At 41.1% G+C, this 22,397-nt stretch overlaps 4 protein-coding genes across 7 annotated transcripts; 3 read left to right on the top strand and 1 right to left on the bottom strand.

Moving 5' to 3' along the window:
• Positions 1–180: 180 nt before the first annotated feature.
• On the top strand, positions 181–6,199 carry LOC102704894. 4 transcript variants are annotated; one of them, XR_005812028.1, is made up of 10 exons: positions 181–481; positions 669–731; positions 1,759–1,837; positions 1,966–2,088; positions 2,548–2,626; positions 2,797–2,845; positions 3,566–3,672; positions 3,777–3,846; positions 4,070–4,174; positions 5,064–5,150. XR_005812028.1 is itself a non-coding variant. In XM_015838757.2 (10 exons), exons 1-10 carry the CDS (start codon positions 272–274, stop codon positions 5,926–5,928), a joined length of 891 nt encoding a protein of 296 aa, XP_015694243.1. In that variant the 5' UTR covers positions 181–271; the 3' UTR covers positions 5,929–6,199. The 4 variants fall into 4 exon arrangements, 3 of the variants coding, with proteins under 3 accessions (XP_015694243.1, XP_006655792.1, XP_015694244.1); XM_015838757.2 differs by lacking the exon at positions 4,070–4,174 and adding an exon at positions 5,898–6,199 and having other exon boundaries at positions 2,800–2,845; positions 5,064–5,146; XM_006655729.3 differs by lacking the exon at positions 4,070–4,174 and adding an exon at positions 5,898–6,199 and having other exon boundaries at positions 5,064–5,146.
• A 1,481-nt stretch (positions 6,200–7,680) lies between these two features.
• On the top strand, positions 7,681–9,514 carry LOC102721563 (coniferyl alcohol acyltransferase-like). Its single transcript, XM_040525247.1, has one exon. The coding sequence runs from the start codon at positions 7,764–7,766 to the stop codon at positions 9,183–9,185; it is 1,422 nt and encodes a 473-aa protein (XP_040381181.1). The 5' UTR covers positions 7,681–7,763; the 3' UTR covers positions 9,186–9,514.
• Positions 9,515–14,360: 4,846 nt separating this feature from the next.
• Positions 14,361–15,939, bottom strand: LOC102704619 (hydroxycinnamoyltransferase 1-like). Its single transcript, XM_006655728.3, has one exon. It carries the CDS (start codon positions 15,840–15,842, stop codon positions 14,436–14,438), a length of 1,407 nt encoding a protein of 468 aa, XP_006655791.1. The 5' UTR covers positions 15,843–15,939; the 3' UTR covers positions 14,361–14,435.
• Positions 15,940–17,439: 1,500 nt separating this feature from the next.
• On the top strand, positions 17,440–20,373 carry LOC102721284. Its single transcript, XM_006656581.3, has 7 exons — positions 17,440–17,718; positions 17,807–17,917; positions 18,512–18,580; positions 18,867–18,998; positions 19,497–19,574; positions 19,648–19,770; positions 19,849–20,373. The coding sequence occupies exons 1-7, from the start codon at positions 17,482–17,484 to the stop codon at positions 20,023–20,025; spliced, it is 927 nt and encodes a 308-aa protein (XP_006656644.3). The 5' UTR covers positions 17,440–17,481; the 3' UTR covers positions 20,026–20,373.
• The last annotated feature ends 2,024 nt before the right edge of the window (positions 20,374–22,397 follow it).

Genomic DNA, 22,397 nt, shown 5'->3' with positions numbered 1-22,397 from the left:
AATATGAAAACAGTACGTAAGTCTAAAATCTCATACTCGTCCTCCCCTCCAGTCCCCGTGTATTGAACGTGTGTTTGAGAGAAGAAAAAAAATCAAACGTTTGATCACTGACAAAATAAATTATTTTTCATCTAAATTCAGACAGAGCTTTAAACCTACGAGAGCTCTATTGGACTATTTTAGGCTTGGTCGGAGCAGGAGAAGGCGAGAAGGAAAGCAGCGAGCCAGCGAGGGAGAGCACCGCCGCCGCCGCGCCGCTTGCGCCGACGAGATGAGCCTCTCACACCACCTCCCCCCGCCGGGGGACCCCTACTACGTGTACGCGCCGCACACCCACCCGGACCCGCAGCGGCAGGGGGTGCTCACGCTCTTCGTCGCCGGCCTCCCCGACGACGTGAAACCGCGGGAGATCCACAACCTCTTCTCCCGCCGCCCCGGGTTCGACCACTGCCTCCTCGAGTACACCGGCCGCGGGAACCAGGTCCCCTTCTCGATCTCCCCTGTTTCACTTCAATCTCGAAGTCTCACTGTCTCAACTGTCAAAACCCTCGTCCTCGTGTAGAAGTAGAAACCCTTCAGTTGAAATTGGACTTGAATGTGTAGGCGGATCACATTCCATGTTTCCGTGTTTGCTGGATATTATCTGAATTATTGTTCGTATGCTGCAGGCAGTTGCCTTTGTGTCATTCTTCACTCATCAGGCGGCTCTTTCGGCCATGTCTGCTTTAAATGTGAGTTATACTGTTGAACATCCAATGGAAGAACAATTTCTACCATCTTTTGTTATGTGACCTGAACTCCTTTTTAATTTTTGGATTTCATCTGTATTAAAGTATGTACTCCCTTCAAGCTTCACCGCTGTATAACTATAGTATTAACAAGGTGAAGTTGATTATCTTCGGTCTTGTAAAATCAAGGTCGTTAGGAACTTCCTTGTTTCTGCCCTTTAGAATTAGCCAGCCTGTTTATTCTGAATTTAGACAAACCATCAGATCTACTTTGTTTCATTATTTCATATTATGTAAACTTGACGTGTGACATAAATTGATTAGAGGTTTAAAGATTGAAGTGTACATAGCCGGGACTTCAGCATATGCATCACAGATTCACATGACCATAAATTTAATTTAACGATGAATTGGAAATGTAATGTCCGTGTAGCATATTTTTAATTGCAGAATGCGCCTAATTTACATCTGTAGGTTCTAATGGAATGCTGAAACAATGTATGCACAACTCTCATAAGAGAAAATAATCTTGCTCTGTTACATGGAACTGTTCAATCCTGCATTTACATAAATATTAACTAAAAGAATTTCTCATGTGTTACCTAGCTTGTTAAACATTGATTATACGACCAAAACTTCTCATGAAGCTCTGCAACTTAATATATGATATAACTGTGATCACAGTTCCAAGTGCTGTTTGACCTTTCCATCTTTAATTCCTCAGTTAGTAGCTGCATTAAGGCCGCGTTCGGCAGTGGGTTGGGGAGGGTTAGTTATTTCGGAAAACGTAGTAATAGATTAGTACATGATTAATTAATTATTAAAAAAATATAAAATAGATTAATATGATTTTTTAAAACAAATTTCCTATAGAAAATTTTTGCAAAAAATATACCGTTTAGCAGTTCGGGAAGCGTGCGCGCGGAAAACAAGAAGAGTTAGATATCTAACTTGCTATGTCGAACGCAGCCTAATTTAGGTCTGTTGGCTTCTAATCAATCTAACTTATCAAATGTTTTTTCCATTTCAGGGGTCTGTATTTGATCCTGATACTGGTGACTGTTTGCACATTGAGCTAGCTAAATCGAATTCACGTAAACGTCATGGAGGTGTAACTTAGACACTATCACTAATTTTCTTGTTCCTATCAGAATTCCAAATGCACTTATCTCTGCCTCATGTTATAATTTCTATTGGCCACTTTCATGTTATTTACATGATTACATTTTCATGATAGGCGTTGGGGTTTACAGAGTTATTGACAAGCGACTTAGAAATAAAAGAACTGGCCATGAGAATACTGGTGATGAAGGTAATGATGATGATGCATGGTGCGAGGATGATAATGGTGGTAGTGATGGTAATGGCCATTCTCTTATACTTGGATTGTATCTATAAGCATCAGTGCATCACACCATCACTTAGTTGTCTTTTGTTACTTGGACTTATATGACATATGTGGTGCAAGTCCTTAATTTGATGCTAGTGTGCTACTTTTGCAAGTCCATCAAATTAATATGAGAACTGATAGTATCTTTTGTTGTGTTCTTATTCTTTTATGTGCATCTTGTTTAAATCTGGACAAAAATTTTGATTGTAGATGACTTGAGAGCAACACATAGATTTATAAAGGAAAAAAAGTACAAGTTGAATACATGCTATAACTAAAAGAGGATTTTGCACTGGATGTGTCTTTTGTACATATTATTAACTTTTGCATAGGCATGTAGCTAAAAATAGCACAGTATAGATTTTCTCAAGGTTTAATAAAACAGAATATACTATTCACTGTGCATTTCTGTTGACACCAAACATCCAGGAGATGGTGGATCCGAGGAGCCATTGGACACAGAAAATGATGGTTTCGACGAAAAGAATGGATTACCTGCAGAACAGAGGTTGAAATTCACTTCACATCATAGTATCATAAGCATCTGGAGATAATTTCTTTTTTAGTTTAGCATCTCATTCTAATAAAACCAATAGAATATTGCTGCTATGCTTGCAAAATTAAGCATGGATCTGTTAGTGGTTGTAATTGACAACTGGTGCTTCCTTTGGTGCACAGTAGCGGTCAACCAGGGCTCAAGCAGCATAAGGGGCAATCTCCTTCCGATGTGAGTTTCAGTCACAGTTTCACTTCATCACGCTCTTAGTTTCTGTGAATGGGCATTTGCAAATTTGCTACTGGTTTTTTCTATTTTGCAGAACATCATTTGAATGACAGTTCTTGTGAAATTTTTGCGATAACGATTCAAACCAGTGGCAAATTTGCAGTTGCCCCTTCTGAGTCTATAGCTTGAGTCATTATTTTCTACATCATATGCTTGGTTTTAAGCACATGCTAAAGTGATATACTCCCCCCATGCCAAACTATAAGGTACTTCTAGGATTCAAATTTATCTCAAAATACATCTACTTCTCCACTTACATCCTCCTGTCAACCTATCACTGCCTTCCTCCATTTAATTTCTTCATCTACTTTCTCATCTTAACCAGTCACAGCCATTCCTCACTTCAATCTTAATCCCTCCCAAAAAAGGCATAAGTCTCTATATTTTGAGAGGAGGGAGTAGTTATTAAAACAAGTTAGCCAGTCAAACTAGTCCTGCAATGTAGATTTGTGCATGCCAGCAAGAACTATGTAGCAATTAAATTTGTTTATTATCCAACCTGAGAAATGTCTTGCAGACTCACTTATTTCAAACTTCTGTTTCTTATTTATACACTCATATCTTAGATGTATCGCAGTTGCAGAGCTTGGACCCAGTTAGAGGGCTCACACCACCCGTGCAAACATTCACTTAGTCTTCATATTAATTATGATGTTTGTGCAGGATCAAGCAGACAAATTTTCAAGTGATATTCCACCGTGTTCTACTTTATTTGTTGCAAATTTGGGTCACTCATGCACAGAAGAAGAGCTAAAGGAAGTTTTATCTAAGTATGTTTCCTAATTCCTGCCAATTTGCTTGCTAAAATGGAATCCTAACCCAAAAAAGGTTTGATCTTTTTTTTTAAAGAAGTGTCGTTGCATATTATTGACAGGCACCCTGGGTTTCATTTGCTTAAAATGCGCCGTCGTGGTGGAATGCCAGTAGCTTTTGCTGATTTTATGGTATACCTACCTTTATTTTTTAATTAATAATCATATGACTGTTCTTATGAGATGTTGCGGCTTTCCTGTGTAGTCTTCACAAAATAGAGTTGATATGACCAAAATACACATGCCATTATCAATGATGTTATTGCTTAACAATACTGAATGTATGCTACAGAAAACGTTATGTAAGCCAGATAATAACACAAAAAATTCTTTGTGTTTTGCTGAGGATGCCCAGGTGACTACCCAGGGTAGTGGGCATTGGAATGGTTGGATTTGCCACTGACTGAACAGGCAGTCTCCGTAAACTTGTTTAGGGTATTCTGAGCATTCATGCCTCATGGTATACTTATTTTTCACCACCAACTGTCAGACCTATATTTGTTGGTTACTTTCATGTACTGCTACAAAAAACTATTTGGTGTGGACACTTTGAAATTTGTCTCCTTTTTTAGGAACATATTTTTAGTCTAGTTGCAACACCAAAACTAGTTAACTAGAGTATATAGAGATATATGTTATTCTTCTTTGATTGTTTTTTTTTAGTTTGTGTTAGACACTTGTGTTCATAACTTCATATGGGGTGATTGTTTGGCTTTTTCAAGACAAAGTCAAACAATATATTTATAAATAAAACTTTTATATATTGTGTTCTTAGCGATCTAAAAGCCAAGGTTGAAAAAACTACGATGAAAAAAAATCCTAAATTCAATTCTAAATTTAAGGTTAAAAATTCAAATTTTGTCTTATAAGCATAAGCAGAAACGAAAAGATGGGGGAGCATGTCTAGATAGAACTGTTCACGAACAAAATAACTGGTCTAACTACTGTTTACTGTATTAAACTTTATTTGGGGCCAATTTATGAGCAAATGTCTGCCTTTGTAATTGCTAAGATACACGAGAGATCAGGCCAAAATGGGGGCGCTATTACATTATAACGAACCATCATCTGGAGGGCTGAAAATAAAAATCATGAAAACTTGTTTAGTAATATTTGCACCACTGCTGTTTTATGTCCTAAATGATTGAACAGGAGATCCCACTTTATTATCAATCTTTGACTGCCTGAATACAACATAACAATGAGGTTTCTGAAGATTATGTAATATGGCCAAATGTTTGTTATTTTACCATTATAAATGAAGAGCATGCCTTTCCTTGCAATTGCATCTTTTCACTTCTCAGTTTCCATATCTATTATTATCTGAAAGGGAAACTTGCGATATGCAGGATATTGAATCCTCTACAGCTGCTATGAGTGCCCTACAGGGCACTGTGCTAGCTTCTTCAGATGCTGACGGCTTGCAGATTGAGTATCCTTGTACTATTGGCACTTACTTTTCAGTGTTATGTTTTTGCTCATTTCTTTTGTCTATATTATGTCCATACACTGCACCTGTATTATCGTTTCTCTCCTTTTGGTCTTAGCAGCAGGTTTCAGATTGCAGCGTTCATTTACTGGGCTTGTTTGTTTGGTTCGCGAAATTTTTTTGGGTTGATTGTCACATTTGGATGTTTGACCGGATATCGGAAGACTATTTCAGTTCTAATTAAAAAACTAATTACATAGGGTGTCGGTAAACCATGAGACAGATTTTTTTAAGCCTAATTAATCTGTCATTAGCACATGTGAGCCACTGTAGCAGTTATGGTTAATCATTCACCAATTAGGCTCAAAATGATCGTCTCGCAAATTTCTTCCGAACTATAGTTATTTTTTAATTATATTTAATGCTCTGTACATATGTCCAAAAATTCGATGTGACGGGTGAACACAAAATTTTTTTTAGGAACTAAACAGGGCCATATATCATGTGACAGCATTCATTTACTATTATGTTTACTACCTTGTAGGGTTAGACTTAGTCCTAGGTTGGTTTATTTTGCATCTGATGAAGCAATAAACACCTGTTGGCTAGTTTTTACATGTCAGTGTTCCTGGTTAGAAAATTAGTTGGTTATTTATCATATATTATTATGTGCTTTACCCAACAATTAGAGTTGTCTGGAAGTGGAAACAGTGCACATCACTACCCTTCCTTGTTTCCTTAACTCTAGTTGCAGGTATGCAAGATCAAAGATGAGGAAAAGCTAGATAGCTAGCTACTACTTGTTCTAGATGGGGAGTGACCACTGACCACAAATGATCGAACATGAACGCAGCATTTGCCATTTGGCATCTCATACCCGCCAGTACATGTAATCGCCTGACTACTAGGCTGTAAGTGTTCTCTTTATTGAATTCTAAGAATATAGGCGCTGGGCAATCAGAACACATGCCACATAGGAATTTGGGCGTTAATTTGGTTTCCCTCTCGTTCAGAAATTTCTGTCAGAGTGAGACTTGTACCTCTCGTTTCTAAAACCCTCGTATTTTCAATTTTTCTTATGTTTATAAGTTAAATTTAAAATTTTAACCTTTTATGTTGATTTTAAGATTTTTTTCCATCAAAGTTTATTTTTCAGCATTAGCTTTTAGAATGTTAAAAAGACGAAGATAAAATTTTTATTTATAAATAATTTTTTGTTTGTAAATATTTCGTTTGACTTTTCGAGCAATGGGTGCCTAAAACTTTCCGGAGATAACACGACAGCTAACTGACTCTATCAAGTATTAATAGCCAATTTGATGTGCTCTTCTTTTTGCCATTTTAACCAATCGAATATATGCACTCTTCTTGCCGCCATCTTTTGACTTCCTTGCAAAGCTGACGGCGGCCTGTTCAAATAGAATTCAAACCTGGTGGTTTAGAGTTGTATATTGAAAAGTAGTCAAGGTTTTCCACCTGCCAATTATATGCAGAACTCAGCTTCCATGTCGCCTTGTATCTCTGGCCATATTTTCCGTTTCTCATTTACTCTGTACTTGTATTTCATAACTTCTGCTTTTTGCTTATGTTCGTTTTTTAAAACCAAACACCCCCTCTGGTTTTTATTAAAAGACGTAGTTGACTTTTTGATATATATTTGAGTATTTATGTTTTTCTAAAATGTCATGTAAATGTGTAAAACTATGTCATGTTTAAAACAAGTCACAACAAATAATAATTAACATAATTTTTTTATGACAAATGGTTAAACCTACCTCTAAAGATAAACGTTGCCGTAAAACTGCATGGTCAGTGTAAAAAATAAATACGGTGGTATTTTAATTTTGCCTCCCAATGCACGTCTCCATCCATTGATCGCCACCAAAACGGCTAAGTTAGATCGTCAGTGGTCATGCAATGCCATCAAACAGTACTTGCAGAGGTCCACTGTCTGACCGAAACTCCATAACTACCGATAATTAACTTTTTACCATTTGATCATAACAGATTTGCCATTGAATTATATGTCATAGACAGAGTAATAAATATGTTATCATCCGAGTGGTAAAAAGTTAAATGCTGCGCCAATCATATATAGGGGTGATTGGTTATGTGTTTTTTAAAATACAAATAGTATATTTACAAATGATAAATATTTTATAAATAAAAATTTTATATATGTATTCTTAGTTATATAAAAATCAAGTTTAAAAACTAAAATTCAGTAAAAGAAATTTTAAAATTTATAGTTAAAAATCTAAATTTTGGTTTATAAGCATAAAAATAATCTCTAACCAAGAGAAGAGGTTAAAAAAAAATGAAAATTTACAACAAAGTTAGAGACATGTCACTGGTATCTCAATGACATATAGAATCTATCTCTAAGATTTTGTAAAATTATAATAACGTTCGTGTAATTTCCCCTAAAAAATTTAAGATACGGGAGCGATGGCTGACCGAAACTCTCGCCGCCGGCCAAAACTCGTACCATCACAGTCTCACAGATAGAGCCGTCCAAAACCGATCCATTCCTCGCGTTACTCTTCTTCTCCGTGTGACGCTCTGCTTCGAGCTCTCCAAGCGTCAACACCCCCCACCCCTCCGCCTCCGCCGCAGCGGCATGCCGCCGTTCGGGCGCTTCGACGTCGAGGTCACCGCCCGGACGCTGGTCCGGGCGTCGGACCCACCGCGGGGATTCCCGGCCGTGCTCCCCGTCTCCAACCTCGACATGATCCTCGGCTCCTTCAACATCTCCCTCATCGTCATGTACCCGAAGCCGGAGGCCGGGTTCGCCGCGGTGGCCGCCGCGGTGCGCGCCGCCTTGCCCGCGTTCCTCTCCCGCTTCTTCCCCTTCGCCGGCCGTGTGGTGGTGGATGCGGTCACTGGTATCCCCGAGGTCGCGTGTAATAACGCCGGGGCCGAGCTTGTGGTGGCCGACGCCGGCGTGGCGCTCGCGGATGTAGACTTCGCCGACGCTGATCGATCGTTCGGGGCTATCCAGTTGCCGTACGAGCAAGGGGTCGCGCTTTCGTTGCAGCTCGTGCGGTTCAAGTGCGGCGGCTTCTCGATGTCGTGGGGCACCAACCACCTGCTCGTCGACGGCCATGGACTCACCTCGCTGCCCAACGCGTGGGCGGAGCTGCTCCGCACTGGCGGGCTCTCGTGGGAGCCACACCACGACCGGCGCTCCCTCTTCCGGCCGCGCTCCCCGCCGCGGTACAGCCCGTCGCTGGACGCCGAGTTCACGCGGTACGCGCCGGGCAACCTCGTCAACCCCCTCCTGGCCGCCGCCCTCGTGCGGCGCAACTACGTCGTCGACGCCGCCGACATCGACCGCCTCCGCGCCGCGGCCAGCACCGCCGCCCGCCGCGCCACGCGACTCGAGGCCCTCTCCGCGCACGTGTGGAAGCTGCTCGCCGCGGCCGTGGGCGGCTCCGACACGCACTGCCGCTTCGCGTGGCTCGTCGACGGGCGGAGGCGCCTCGACCCGGCCAAGTACGACGCGGCCCGCGTGAGCAGCTACCTCGGCAACGTGGTGACCTACGCGTCGCGGGAGGCAGCGGTGGAGGCGATCTCGTCCTCCCCGCTCGCCGACGTGGCGGCGATGGCCGGCGCGGCTGTCGGCGAGGTGTTCCGGCAGGAGCGGTACGAGGAGCTGGTGGACTGGATGGAGCTCCACAAGGCGGCGTTCAGGGAGGGCGGCAAGTGGACGGAGAAGGTGGGGCTGGGCACGGGGAGCCCGGCGGTGGTGGTGTCGGCGTTCGTGCCGTTCCGGGTGGAGGGGGACTTCGGGTTCGGCCGGCCGGCGCTGGTGATGCCGTGGGTGCGGCCGGGGCGGATGGCTTCGGCGGCGATGACGGTGGTGCGGAGCCCCAGGGAGGACGGGTCATGGGTGGTGACCGCCAGGCTGTGGCCGCGGCTCGCCGACGCCATTGACGCGGACCCGGATGCCGTGTTCAAGCCGGCCACGGCCGCGCGCCTCGGGTTCGCTCGCCGCGAGCCGGCCGGCGACGTGGCGCGCCATGCGACGAGCCGCATCTAATCTCGCTAAGCTCAGTGTCCGACACGTGGAAAGTTCATCTTAAATATATTTTAGAGGAAATTCACGTTAATAAATCAAGAGAAAAATCGCGTGTGACATTGTTTTGATCGAGACCAATCGAGTAGAAGTCACACACTTTATCTTGACGAGAGCTGTTTTTTATTTCATTTTGAGACAAAATTTTCTTTTCTCTTTTGAATAGGACGCACAGATGTTTTTTTTCGTTCAGTAGAATTCAAAGACAACGAAGTGGTGTGATGTGTTTGGTCTAATTTTGTCTAATGATGTACGTTCCGCGCGAAGTATTGAGAAGCAGTGTTACCAGCCTACCATATCCTATCGAGTAGTGCCGGATTCTTTTAAAAGCTTCTAACTTAAGGCCTCATTCGATTTGATGCAATTTTACGGAAATAATAAAAGGAGTTAAACTGTTTCTTATAAAAATACGAGTAAACTACACAAATAGTTTCTAAACTCACTTATTTGACAGTGTCATCTTAGTCACTAAACTCTTAAAATGCATTTATCAGATTTTCAATTTTGTCTCACGGTCGTACGAGTTCAAATAGGCTTTAACCTGCTTCGCGTGCTATTAGGGTCCATATACAAGCCGATACGAGGCTATTAGGGTCCATATAGAAGCCGATACGAGAGAGTAGGTCATGATTTTTCTTTTTATTTTTCTCCATAGGATTGACATATGAGTTTCATAAGGTTTTATTAAGTGGGTCGCATCATTTTTTCATTGACTATAATTACATATGGTATCACCACAGTACATCACACATGTCAACTGACCGTTAGAGCTCATTTGGACATATGGTGTCTTGGATAAGTTTGAGGACTTGAAAATGTATTTTAAAACTTCGAGGACCTAAATGATATACTTTGATAAGTTTAGTGACCACCAACATATGCTTTACTCTAAAATTTATGCGTTCTGAAGCATCCATAAGACTTTTCTACCCTTATCTTTTTATTTTCACTTATGCTTATAAGTTAAAATTTAAACTTTAACCTTAATATTAGAGTTGATTTTAAGGTTTTTTCGTTGTATTTTATTTTCCATTCTTTAATTTGATATAGCTAAGAACACGCATATAAATATTTTATTCATAACTTATTCTTCTTTCTCAAATATACCATTGTGTTTCCTTTGGAAAAGCAAACAATAATCTCCTCAATGTATACACCTAACAACTTCAAACGACCAGAAAAATACACTTTTTAATCTATAATGCAGCAGATACCCGGTGAGTCGACGGTTTGACCGATAAGCCTCATTTTTTCCTTTAAGTCTTATAATTCAAATTTTAAAATTTACTGCTGAAGTTAATGTTAGAGTTTATTTGAAGTAGTTTATTTTTTAACTATTATTTTTAGATCAGTAAGAATATATATATATATATTATTTATAAATTACTTTTAACCGTTATAAGCGTTTTCTTTTATGCATCTTCCTAACTCTATGTGCCGCCATCTGCATGTGAGACAAGCGCCCGACGTCTAGCGGAGAAGCGCTTTGCCCTCACCCTCAAGCTCAACTCGACGAGATATTTTGTTAACGGACGGATACATTGAACGGACACTACAGTGTCAACCACATGATACTTTCATTGGATTGCTACTAGTGCTACATTAAAATAAAACATATTCTAGAAAGAAGAAGCCATTGGGAGCAACACTACATAGGCTATTGTCCAAGGTAAAAACATAAAAAAAAAAATAAGCTGACATTAAATGCATACACGAAAAAACATATATATATATATATATATATATATATATATATATATATATATATATATACACACACACACACACACACACATACACACACGAAAATGCATAATAAAACATATTGTAGATACCACAAAAACTGGTCTTCACCTTTTGTTTTGACGAAAAAATAATTAGGATGATTAACCGTTCTTATCAGATGTTCAGCTCTATTTTTCCGGTTGCCCCTATGCTTATAAATCAAAATTTAAATTTTAAATCCTAAATTTGTAGTAGATTTTAAGGTTTTTTTTATTGTAGTTTGTTTCTTAGCCTTGATTTTTAGTTCGCTAAAACACATATATAAAAAATATTTACAAAATATTTTATATATGTGTTTTCAACGATCTAAAATAAAGGCTAAAAAATAAACTATAAAGAAAAAACTTCAAAATCAACTCTAAATTTAAGGTTTAAATTATAATTTTTCACTTCTAACCATAAGCAAAAACGAAAAAACAACGGTATTCAGTTTTTTTGGGTCGGGGAGCTGTGACTATGTGACATAATTCCTCTGTTCAAAAAAAAAATTAATTCTCCGGTTTCCGTGTCCAATGTTTGACCATCTGTCTTATTTGAAAAACTTTTAGAAAATTAAAAAAATTAGTCACACGTAAAGTACTATTTATGATTTATCATCCAATAAAAACAAAAATATCAATCGCAAAAAATTTTTGAATAAGACGAAGAGTCAAAAATTGTAGATAAAAAGTAAAAAATTGATTTATTTTGGGACGGAGGGAGTAGGTGAAGACAGACATTCCTATATAGGCATTGGCCATTGGAAATGCTCTCTAATATGGTTGCTGAAGTTATAGTAAAACACTATTTCTAGTATGGTTGCAAAAAGCCGGTTCCATGCAAATCGATCATTTTCATATGGATACTCGTAGGTTTGGTGACTAAGGGTGAGCTTGACTGAGAAGGAAGAGAAAAAAAAGAATATCGTACAAAACAAAGTGGGTCATTATTATCTGGTTATCTGAGTTTTAATTATTATAAACTTGGGAAAATAAATTTATTTAATTTTTAAAGCAATTTTTTTATAAAAGTATATCATTTAGCTGGTTGAAAAGTATTACAACGAAAAACAAGGTATAATAGGCTAAAATATGCAGTGTAAAACTATGCCTAAATTATTAATGCGATAGCTATACTCTGCATCTATGGATGATGCAAGTTCTACAACATATGCTCCCTACACTTGGACGGTAAGCAGTGACGGTATATGATCTCATCCATCCATTCTTTGACGTGGTGCTCAAATGGATGGTTATAGTATCGTCCGCAATTGTAAATCTATAGTTTATTCATGTGTAAACTCTACCACAATCCTTTTTAGTTTATTCATGTGTAAACTCCTGGATTCTTTTTAGTTCTAGTACTCATTTTTTATATTTCGGTCATGCTACAATTGCAAAAAAAAAAAAACTAAATCAATGGAAATATATAAGGGTAGATTTCTTGTATACCCTTAAAAACTCACTCAATCCCTTCTATATTTCTGAAATTTAATCGATCCCTTTTATACCCCCTACATACCCTTGCCGTTATATTTTCCTTCATTTCACCATTAAGTTTGTGGCAAATGTCTTTAATGCTCTTGATTATTTAAGTTTGAATACAAGCTTGAAAAAACGATTGAAAATTTTGTTTGAGTGCGTAGCATGTATATTTTATGTAGCTAATGAGACTAAATAGTTAGTGCAAAAAAATTTGACATAAATTTTTTAAAAATAAAACAATGTAGTAAATTAAAATTTTTGCTTGAAATTTAATAGACAATATATTTTTTTTTATCAGGAGCATTCTTAAAAGATGGTGAACATTGGTAGTTCTACCTTTGTATGAATGTGTTCCACATTTTTATGTTTTTTAAAAGTAAAATAGATGCATATTTTTATTTTATTATCTAAAAATAAATTCTGTCACAAATAATGCATCGCACAACAAACTCATAACTATTAATAGTCTCATACGATAAACTTTTATATTTTTAGTAATGTAATTTATACATTTTTATGTTCATCCAAAGAGTAAAATGATCATTTTTATAGAAATTAAACGGCCATCTGATGAGAGGGGCATGAAAGGGATCAAAATTAAATTTAAGAGTATAGAACGAAGTAAGCTAAATTCTGGGGCATAGGAGGAATTAGCTAAAATTTTAAGGGATATACAACAGATTAGCTTAAATTTCAAAGATATACAAAGGATTATCCCCTATCTACCATTCATTTCACCCCAACCTTGTGTTTATGCGGATGCTATTAATACATAAGCTATACTCAGTAACGACGGATCTAGTCTATGGTTGGAGAGATACTCTTCTTCTTGGTCCTCCTCCTCCAGCTTCATCTCCCTCTTCTTCCCCCTTGCATCTCGCTTCTCTCTATGGACATCCAGCATGGATTGATCCCTCCAGCTAGGGGTGTAAGTGGATCAGCTCACAAGCCATCACTTAATTGGCCTATAAGCGGATTGATGGGTCGGTCCACTTACACGTTTATCTTCAGCACCCACGCAAGGTCCATCCCTGAAACTTGCATGTAAGCGTGATGCATCATGATCTACCATATGTACACTCTATGCTTGGCTCATTGCATGCATTAGCCATGATCTTGCACCAATTTATCCCTCCAAACTCACTTTTAGGTATAAACAGAAGGTTAAGATCCAGTATAGTTAATGTTATCCAATAATTACCATTGATGTGGAGACTGGGAACCCCTGTATCAGTGGTTGAGGATGTATATCCTAAAAGTTATAAGAATGTGACGTGGGGTACGTAAGCTAACCACAGTTGAGATTGAGCCCCATTTGTATCCATCCATTTTTCAGAGACTTGTTTATTTTGTTGAAAAACAAACAAACTTTGGTAATGCTTATGGTAGGATAAGATATGTTGGATTTCGTTCGGTTTGAGGTTTTTCGTAATTTTGGTAGAGGTTTGAGAGTGACAGATTCTACGACTACCAAAATTTGGCAGTGTTTGTTTTAGTTTATTGTCACACCGAAATTGAGCAAGATTAAAAAAGTAATAAAATGAATGAAACCCATAATATACAGGTGGGCCAAGATATGGTAGATCAACCATGAAAAGAACTTCATATGGAGAAGCGACCCTTATTTCAGAAACAACAACAGAAAAAAAAGAAATCACAGGACCAAAATAACATTTATTCAACGGCAAATCAGGACTAGGCAGATACCACCTTCGGTGAATTATTCTTGAAATTTGATTTCACATGTAGATGTGTCTCCACCATCAAATGTGGATGAAAACGGGATCAATCTCGTAAAATACAAAACGATAGTCTCCTCTTTCTAGTGTTGTACTTCCACAAATCTTGTAGTAATTTAATTTGGATTAGCCAAAACAGCACTATATGTACCACACGTGGTTTTGAATTTTCGAATTGTTCTCAAAGATTCATCTAAATTACAAGCAAACACTGCCAAATCGAGAGCTCACAACCGGGAACCGTGGGCGGCGGCGGCGGAAGCGAACCCCAGGCTCGCCGCGGTCACCGGCTTCAGCAAGCAATCCGGGGCGGATTCCACCACCTCCAACAGCCGCGGCCACATCCTCGTGCCGGAGATGAACCACGACCCGTCGCCGGCCGGGGTGGGCACTGCCGTCATCGACGCCGACCCCAGCCTGCCGTGCCGCACCCACGGCATGACCAGCCTTGGCTTGCCGAATCCCAGGTCGCCGTCGATGGGGAACGGAAGCAGGCCGGAGATCACGAGTGCCGGGCTCCCGAGCCCGAGGTTCACCGACTCCGTCCACTTCCCGCCGTCCTTGAACGCCGCCTTGTTCGTCTCCATCCAGTCTACCAGTTCCTGGAACCTGTCCTTGGTCATCACCGGCGTGATGGACTCGCGCACCATGGCGGCCACACCGTGCAGCGGCATGCGCAGTACCTCCTCCACGCTCACCTCGCGGGAGGTGTAGGTGATCACGTTCCCCATGTACCGGTCCAGGGCGCCCTCCCCGCCGACCGACGGCTCGAGGGCCTTCCGGCCGTCGACGATCCACGCCATCCGGCAGTTGGGGTCGGAGTCACCGACGGCGCGCGCGAGGAGCTTCCACACGTGCGCGCAGAGCGCCACGAAGCGGGAGGCGCGGCGGCCGCCGGCCGACGCCGCCTTCTGGAGACCCTCGAGGTCGGCCGCCTCGATGCGGTACATCCGCCGCTGGATTGCCGCGGCCATGAGGGGATTGATCATGGTGGCGGGCGTGAACCTCGCGAACTCCGCGTCCAGCGACGGGCTGAACCGCGGCGGCGACCGCGGCCTGAAAATGGATCGATCGAGCAAGGGCTCGCGGGAGAGGCAGAGGCTTCCCTCTCGGAGCATCTCCGCCAAGGCGTTGAGCAGCAAGATGTACGCCCTGCCGTCGACGAGGAGGTGACTCGTGCCCACCGCCAGCGAGAACCCCCCGCACGCGAACCGCACGAGCTGCAGCGACAAGGGGAGGCTCGCCTCGAACGGAACATGCATCAGCCCGGTCGACCGGTCGGGGTCTCTGAAGTCAACCGCCGCGAGCGGGACGGCGGCGTCGGCCACGACGAGCTCGGCCCCGGCGTTGTTACAGACAATCTCGGGGATATTCGTGACAGGGTCCCGGACGACGCGGCCGGCGAAGGGGAAAAAGCGAGAGAGGTACGACCGGAACGCGGCGCGGACGGCGGACAGCACAGCGCCGACGCCGCCAGGCGGGGCAGCGTAGACGCTGACGAGGTACATGGGGAAGGGGCCGAGGATGAGGTCGAGGTTGGATACGGCGAGGACGGCGGGGAATCCCGGCGGGCGGCGCGACGCCACGACCAGCTCCCGGGAGGCTATCTCGAGGTCGAAGTGCTTGAGCGGCATTTCGCCGAGCGACCAGCAGGCGTGCCAGTTGTTGGTCGCGGCGGGGAATTGTCTCGTGGAGTGCAGCGGAAGAGGGACAAGTGAGGAGGACGAGTAAACCGTGGCACCTGATTATGTTTAGGCCCTGTTAAAACTTTTCCAAAAACATAACATCCAATCTTTGGACATCTAAATAAAATATTAACTATAAATAAACATTAAAACTAATTACATGGTTAAAGAAGAAATCGTTTGACGAATCTTTTCAGCTTAATTAGTACATGATTAGCCATAAGTGCTACCTTAACCAGCATGTGCAAATGACGTATAAATTAGACTCAGAAAATTCGTCTTGCGGTTTTCAGGCGAAATCTAAAATTTGTTTTATAATTAGGTTATATTTAATACTTCAAATGTATGATCGTACGTGTCTATGTGACCCCTAACTGAACGCATCCTTACCAGATAAATTTTAATTTTTTAATTTTAAATTAGATATGTTTATTTTGTTTTAGTTTTTAAATGGTTATGAACACTTATAAAAACTTTTATTTATAAATTATTTTTTATAGATGTGTTGTTTGGTTTTTCCATTTTATAAGAAATTAAAAGAAGACCCCTTGAGACTTGTGAGTTGGGGCGTCACAGCGCCAGTGGGCACTGCCCCACTTGCCATGTGACACAAATCCATCACAGCGCAACCGTACAGTACTGCAGATCCAAGCGTTATTCTGTGGGCTGAGGCTTTGCAACAAATTTTTGAAAAAAATCACATCAAAACTTTAAACACACATTTAAAGTATTAAACGTAGTCTAATTACAAAACAGATTTAAGATTTCGTCTGAAAACCGCGAGACGAATCTTTTGAGTTTAATTAATCTGTCATTAGACTATTAGAGCATGTTGGTTACTGGAACCCTTACAGCTAATCACATACTAATTAGACTCAAAAGATTCGTCTCACGATTTCTCACATAACTGTGTAATTAGTTTTTTATTTTATCTACGTTTAATACTTTATTTAGATGTCCAAAGATTCGATGTGATGTTTTTGGGCGAAAATTTTTGGAACTAAATAGCCCTTGAAATTGGCGCCGTTTGGGTGGCGTTTTTTCTCGGTTATCACGTCAGTTTTAATGTATAAGTATTTTTCTCTTGTTTAATATAATATACAGAAATATCAAAAACCTACCAGTTTTAAAAATTTTAAATTTTAGTTTACAATTACATGTAAAAAAAAGAAAATTAGCTGACTGGCTCGTCGGCAACGCAGGGCCCACCCGTGCGGCACGTGCCGTGGCACACACTCGACTGCTCTCAATTTCGCCATTAATCGGGCCGGGTTCTCAGCGATCCGCGCGCTTGGGCCGACCGCGCCAAATCAGGATGGGCCAACCGCGAGTTCCATTTCTCCCTGCCGCGAACCACGTCATGCGTCCTACGTGGCCTCCTCCCATTGGCCGGCGCGCCTCCGCACGCTCCCCCGCCCTCCGATCGCGCCCCCGCATGCCATCGGACGGCGCAGATCTCGTACGCCACGTTGGCAGCACCCGCACCGCACCGCTTCAAGTGCGTGCTTTCTGATGCAGCAGCAGCAGCAGCGAGCGCCGCGAGCGAGACGAAGGGATTAAAAAAAAAAAAACTAAAATCTCATCGGCGATGGCGAGATGCGGCGGCGGCGGCGTCGCCGTGGCCGTGGCCGTGGCGCTGGCGGCGGTTGTTTGCCTGCTCCACCCTGCTGCTGCTGCGGCAGCGGCGGCGGGGCAGAAGAAGGTGGCGACGGCCGCGAGGAAGGAGGACATCCCCTACATCCGGTGCCAGGTGTGCGAGCGGATCGCGCGGGAGATCTCGGCGCAGGTGACGAAGAAGCAGCAGGCGCTCCCGCCTGCCAAGAAGGTACTGGGTTCTCCTTTCGGGTTCGGTGATACTGCGGTGAGTGTGGTGGTGTGCTGATGAGTTGGGGGGTGGGAGTGTGGGTGTGCAGGTGCCGGAGATCGAAATCATCGAGATCGCGGAGAATGTGTGCAACCTGAAGAAGCAGGAGGCCGACTGGATGCTCAAGATCGATATCGTAGAGAAAGGCGACAAGCTCGAGGTAATTAGTGTAGATGTGTGCTCGTTAGTGCTTGCTAAATCCGCAAACAAATCGGTCTGGTTGTCGTTGATGCACTCCATTCACTAGAAAGCAGCTATGGAATTCTACATCAATTTCAGTAGATACAGACCCAAAGATTCCCTCATACACTGACTCAGCTTAAAATAGGTTGTCTACTTCAACCAATCACAAACAATTATCCCACACAAATACATGATTAAAATCTAATTGTTATGAACTGGACCTTATTTCTTACCCCAAAACAGGTTCACGTGAATACTGCCTGTGGATGTAGTTAAATTTGTGGTGTTAATTCTTGTTTGTTGAGGAGTTAAGGGCTTCCTAATTTTTTTACATGGTAACCTTTTTGATTATACACTTGTAAACACTACCGAAATTGAAACTAAACTTTCTTCTGAACATAGCTCATCTTCAAATCAGCAATGGACCTACTTGTTAGTCCAATCCAAGTTTATATGAATTGCATGCACAACCTGCTAGTATTTTTTTTTTAAAAAAAAATCTCTAAGTGAATTTGTTTGATCTTGGTAAGTTTATGATACTCACAGGTTTGATCTTGGTAACTTTTTACAGCTTGTTGAGCAAGATGAGGAAGGGCACTGTAATGCAGAATGCAAAACCATTGAGCGTGCATGTCAGGAGGTGAAGATCAATGCTTATATGACTGGTTTATCCTTTTTGTTGTTAAACACTACTATACACATAATTTGGGCATGCTAATCTTGCGTTATTAATATATTACTGACTAAATGGCACTATGATAATGAGTCAGTTCAAATGGATTGTAAGGAGTTAATCACGTTATTCTTGCATAGGATCTGCATAAGATCTCTTTACAGATTGTTGATAGCTTTTGAACATATGTGCACCGCTATTATTTATATTGAATTTTGTGAATCTGAATCAAAGCAAACTAAATCCATTGCAGGTGATGGGGTATGCTGATACTGATGTTGCTGAATTTGTCTACAAGAAAAAACCTTCAGCTGATCAGCTGGTCAAATTTCTTTGCAAAGATCTTTCCGAAGCATGCACTGTGGATCCACCACCAGTTCCAAAAGTAAGAACCTTCTCATTTTTTTAAACTTTATGCAGGTATTATCTATAAATATAATTAATTGTAGTATTTTAAAGATGATCAATTGGGGTATTCAAATACGTGAAGGCTTCATTTCAGGTAGAGCAGTTGTTATGTATATAGATTAGTGGAGGAAGTAAAGAAGTTCAGTAGTTCCTCAAGACATTTTGTATCAGTGTTGTCATCGACATTTGGCTTGTCATAACTTGAGCTATTGCTATTTACATAAGTGCATTCTTCATTGATGCAAATACTACTGTAGATACAATTAATTAGTCACAGTTCATATGATTGACTACAAGACACCCAGCAGTGGATTCAGTGAAAGGATTAATTTTGCTCTTATCACATCATTTAAATTTGTTAACTGTATCTGTGTGCTTCATTGCAAGAAAAAAATGGGTATGACATGCGCGAAGCCTAGCATGTCAAGATTGAATTATCTGTATTCCTGACATGCATCCACTGCAAAATCTGCAGGACCGGATCCCTGGTGAACCTTTTGCTGCAAAGCCATCAAAAGATGCTGAGATGGACAGGATATTGAAATCGATGGAGGTAAATATTCTAGCGGTAACTTTTATTGATTCCTCCAAGTAGATTCAGTTACAAGACTTCCCATTGATGACAGGGTATTCCAGGAGCTCCAAGCATGAAAATGTACTCTAGAGATGATCTGATGAATAACAACTTTGGTGCTGATGTTGATGAAGATGATGATGAAGACGAGGAGGATGACTTCCCCAAGAACTTGGTAATATGTGTACCTTTCTATCTAAGAACTTTCTTTCATTTTGATTCCAGTATTTAATCAAGCATCCATTCCTTCCAGGGAAAAGCTTTAAAAGATAAGGGTTCTCAAAATAAAGATTTGAAACAACAAGTTGTGAAGCAGATCAAGGATACAGGTAAAAAATTAAAAGGACACGTGAACAAGGTGTCAAAGGTGGTAAAGAAATGGTGGCAAGGGAAGAAGAAACCTTCAAAATCCAGCAAAACTGAACTCTAAGCACCACGGTATATTGCAGCCCGGTTCAGTAAAACAGTCCATTTTCGGTTCTCCTGGAGAAAAATTCTTAGATGATTCTCGGAAGGTTAGCGTGTCCCCCCCTGCGAAACATCAAAAGTTTTCATAGATGATCAGAACATAAACGTGTACAATTTTTTTCCAGAAATTTTTTAGTGTACACTACACTAGGTTTGTAACTGGACTCTAGTTCAGGCTGGCATGAACACATATTACCCTATAGTGTACAAACTGGATTTACTCATCGTCATCGTGTGACGCATCTAACGTTCTAAAGTCAACCGTAGGATCATCGGATGATCTGGATTTACTCGCTCCACCGTCCTTGCCTCCGCACTCCCCTCTCCCCCACGCCCTCGATCTCCCTCACGAGCGCAGCTCTACGCGGCCCCTCCAAACCTTACTGTCTCCATCTCTTCAACACCACTGGCTATCATGGTGCCTCGCCGATCAAGCATTGTTGCTACGTCTCATTGTCGCACCGTCTCTCTCCCCATTCCCCTTAAGCCCTAGCATTGTCGTTGTCGATCTGGTATGCCCTCATCTCGGCCCCCGACGCTGTATGTTCTCATGAGACCTGTGGTAGTTTCTCTTGCATGTGTTGATGAAGTTATTGAATGGGGCGGCCAACATGCGACCGAGGAAGATGTGCAAAGGTCGGACTCCAGCACTTCGCAACTTCTCCTTCACCGACAAGACGTCCAGCTGCAAGTAGTTCTGCTTTGAGGAGATAAAGTGGAACGCGTGGAACGCATGTGATCAGCACATGCATCAGTGCATCAGTGAGTGACTCCTTCTACATACCGATGACGTTCCTTTTTCCTGGTAGAATTTTGAAGATAACTGCAAGTTAAAGAGTTGTCATTTGATCTTATTTATAGAAGACAAAAGGGATAGAACAACTCTGATTTTGAATTTTGAATGAGGTGTTCTATTTTTTCGGTCTCCGTATTCAATGTTTACCTTTTTATTACCAGGTTTAAATGCTCTTAGCTTGTAGCTGCTGGAGCATTGAAATTTTGGTGATTTTGTACATCTTCATCTAACCCCACGACGGATAGTGGATTAGTGGCAATATATTTTTATGAACTTTTTTATAGTGCATTTGGAACCAAGTTTTTTATTATTATATGTGTTTTCCAGGGTTATGTGATTGCTATATTTATGCTTTCACTTCATATCTATTTATAGCTTTGCAAGTACATAGGGAATTAAGTTTTGCAATTTTTTTCTCCTTATCAATATTGGACTTGGAATGGTAGTTGGTAGGTGCTCCATGCCCGCAAGTGATCGTTGGCAGCGGGTGTTGATGGGCTCATGGGTCATGGCCACAGCAGCCATCATAGAAAGGCAATCACTAACAAGATACATATATATGTATATTTTTTTGCTTCATATATGTAGATGTTATTTTATAATCATGCCTATAAATTATGCAGTGATATCTATGCACTTGGTGCTATTACCTTAATTTATGAACATCTCCATATCACTGGAGGTTCTGATTCGGTGATTACTTTTCTGTTTATAATTTATAATCTATTCTTACCTGGAAAGACTTAGATTTCCTATTATTACACATGTTGTAAGAACCAAATTATGCAGTCACATCTCATGCTAACTGATAAGTAGATTTAATAAATTAGAGGTGAATAAAACAAGGGTTCTTTTTTAACATGACAGAAAAACGACGTGTGCTATAGATTGCCCAATAGATACGTAAATTAGTCCACTTCACATGGAAGCATCAGCTTGCTTCTAATGTTGTCAAATTTAGGTCATTACCTTCCACCTTCCCATCAAACAATTGGCTGTTTTAGACACCCAGTTTACAAATATATCTATTTGCGCTAAGTTATGAATGAAGTTGGTCCTTATATTCTTATGAGATGATTATTTTCTTACATCTCATATCAGTGTCTACGTCGCAAGCATAGTTGTATTCTACCTGTTTCTAATAAAGCAATGTCAATGAGCAGCCAAATGCCTAGCCATTAGTTAAGTTTAGAAAGCATAATGAAGTGTGTTGATGATTTGTCCTTTTTCCATTTTATGGATTGAGATAATAAAATATTTGTTACCATTATGTCTTGGATTAAGAAATGCTAGATAAAATCTTACATGTTCTGTTCAGTCCACTTGAAGACTTGAGTTACATGGTGGCTTATCCCTCCAAGATACCAGATATTTAGATCAAAATTCTATGTCCTCAAGTCCCATGTATGGGATGTATCTCTTCATATTCAGCCAAGAGATGTATCTCGTGGTATTCAGGCAATTATCTAATTCAAGTAGGCTCATAATTCTTCAATTATTTTGTAGGCATTTAAGTAGATTATTCAACCATTTTTTCT

Source organism: Oryza brachyantha, chromosome 6, assembly GCF_000231095.2.
Source record: "Oryza brachyantha chromosome 6, ObraRS2, whole genome shotgun sequence".
Classification (NCBI taxonomy): Eukaryota; Viridiplantae; Streptophyta; class Magnoliopsida; order Poales; family Poaceae; genus Oryza; species Oryza brachyantha.
This window is presented reverse-complemented; position numbering and strand designations above follow the sequence as displayed.